Raw genomic sequence first — 1,675 nt, forward strand, 5'->3', positions numbered from 1 at the left:
AGAACCAGGGAAGCATCACCTTCTTTAATTAAAAATAAAAATACAAGGGAACATGGCTTTTTGTGTGTGGATACTGCAAAGCAGCTTCGGGCTCCGCACTCCTCTGCCCCGGGGAGCTCCTGGGAGCCAGACTCCAGCACCCAGGGCTCTGCAAATTCGCATGGAACGAGCCCAGAGCTCTCCTTGGCCTCCTCTTCCCCATGCAGAGGTGGCACCAGCACGGAGAAGACAGTCTTTGTGCCAGGACCAGGGGAAAGGCAGAGCAGCAGGTGTATTTACAGATGGGAAACGTTTCAAACGCAGCATTTCCGTCCCAGGAGCAAAGCCAAGGGTTTTTCCACCCGAAAGCAACAGTGGAAAACCAGCCGGGAGCCCCCGGCCTTGTCACGCTTGTAGCGCCTTCTTGCTCTTCTTCTTCTGCTCCTTGAGGGCCGCATCGTGAGCTTTCCTCTTCTCAGCCAGTTTGTTGGCCTGGGGAGAGAGCCCCGAGACCCCCAGTCAGAGCAGGACAGGAGCTGCAGAGCCCCAGTCCCACCACAGCTCCACGTGCAGGATGGACCCCACGGCACTGGGATCAGGGTGGGATATGGAGAGGGGGCCCTGAGGGGGCACAGGGAGCTCTGCCCGGCTGTGGCACAGCCTGGGGACACTGGGAGGGACCTCAACACCTTCACCAGGGACGGGGAGGAGTGGAAGGAGCGAGTGAGTTTGGGAAGAGCCCAGCCCAGGATGCAGGTGGGGGGCCCATCTCCGTACCTCGCGGATTTTGCGCTTCTTCCCAAACATGATCTTCTTGTAGAGGTATTTCTCCCTCTTCTTCATCATCATGATGGCCAAGCGCTTCTCCTCGCTCTGCTGCTCTTGCTCCAGGCGCTGCTTGTCCTCCACCCGCACCTTCCCTGCCGTCACCTTCACGGGAAGCACCTGTGTGGAGCCAGGGAGCTCAGGATCCCAGGAATGCCCCTCCTTCCACAGGGACAGGCATTTCCAGCCCTTTCACTGCGGGCCAGGGAAGAGCCACAGCTCCCTCTGGACCTGCAGGGATGGGAGCTGCAGCTCATGAATGTGGGGCCAGGAGCATCTCTGGAAGTGTCCAAGGCCGGGCTGGATGGGGTTGGAGCAGCCTGGGACCCATGGCAGAGGGTGGAACAAGATGAGCTTTAAGGTCCCTCCCAACCCAAACCATTCCTTGATTGTCTGAGTGTCCCACTGGCCCCAGGACAGGGACATCCCTCAGCAGGGACAGTGACACCAGAGCTGCCTCCACGGGCTCCCACCTTGTTGCTCTGAGTGCTCTGAGTCTTCTGCTCTTCCATCTTCTGTAACTTCATCTCCTCTTCTTTTTCAGACTCATCTTCCTCTTCCTCCTCCTCTTTGTCATTGTCACCTTCTTCTTCCTCCTCTTCCTCCTCCTCCTCTTCACTCTCTTCCTCTACAAGGAGACACCACTGTTATCCCCGGGATGCTCCAGAGCAGGCACAGCCCAGCTCCCAAACTCCTCTGAGGGCTCCCAGCACCTGGATTCTCTCCCCTCTGCAGGGCCAGCAGCTTCAGCTTCTCAGGAGGGACGTAGTCGCCCTCCTTCTCCGTCACGAAGGGGGAGAGGTGCGGGGGCAGCAGCACCCCAGGGAAATAATCGGCCACGGGCAGGCACAGCTTGGCATTCACCGAGTCA

General features: G+C 58.7%; 1 protein-coding gene across 1 annotated transcript in view; it reads right to left on the bottom strand.

Annotated features, from left to right (window-relative positions):
* The window catches only part of PES1 (pescadillo ribosomal biogenesis factor 1), a 6,412-nt gene continuing 4,737 nt past the window's right edge, over positions 1-1,675 (bottom strand). Inside the window, exons 10-13 of the mRNA XM_017746499.1 lie at positions 1,518-1,675; positions 1,278-1,432; positions 757-924; positions 1-471 (exon numbers count right to left, since the gene is read on the bottom strand). The exon at positions 1,518-1,675 is cut by the window's right edge and continues 14 nt beyond it. Of these exons, the coding sequence (XP_017601988.1) occupies positions 385-471; positions 757-924; positions 1,278-1,432; positions 1,518-1,675 (568 nt within the window). The 3' untranslated portion in view covers positions 1-384. The remainder of the gene's footprint in view (positions 472-756; positions 925-1,277; positions 1,433-1,517) is intronic.

This window comes from Corvus brachyrhynchos, unplaced genomic scaffold, assembly GCF_000691975.1.
Source record: "Corvus brachyrhynchos isolate BGI_N302 unplaced genomic scaffold, ASM69197v1 scaffold19, whole genome shotgun sequence".
NCBI lineage: Eukaryota > Metazoa > Chordata > Aves > Passeriformes > Corvidae > Corvus > Corvus brachyrhynchos.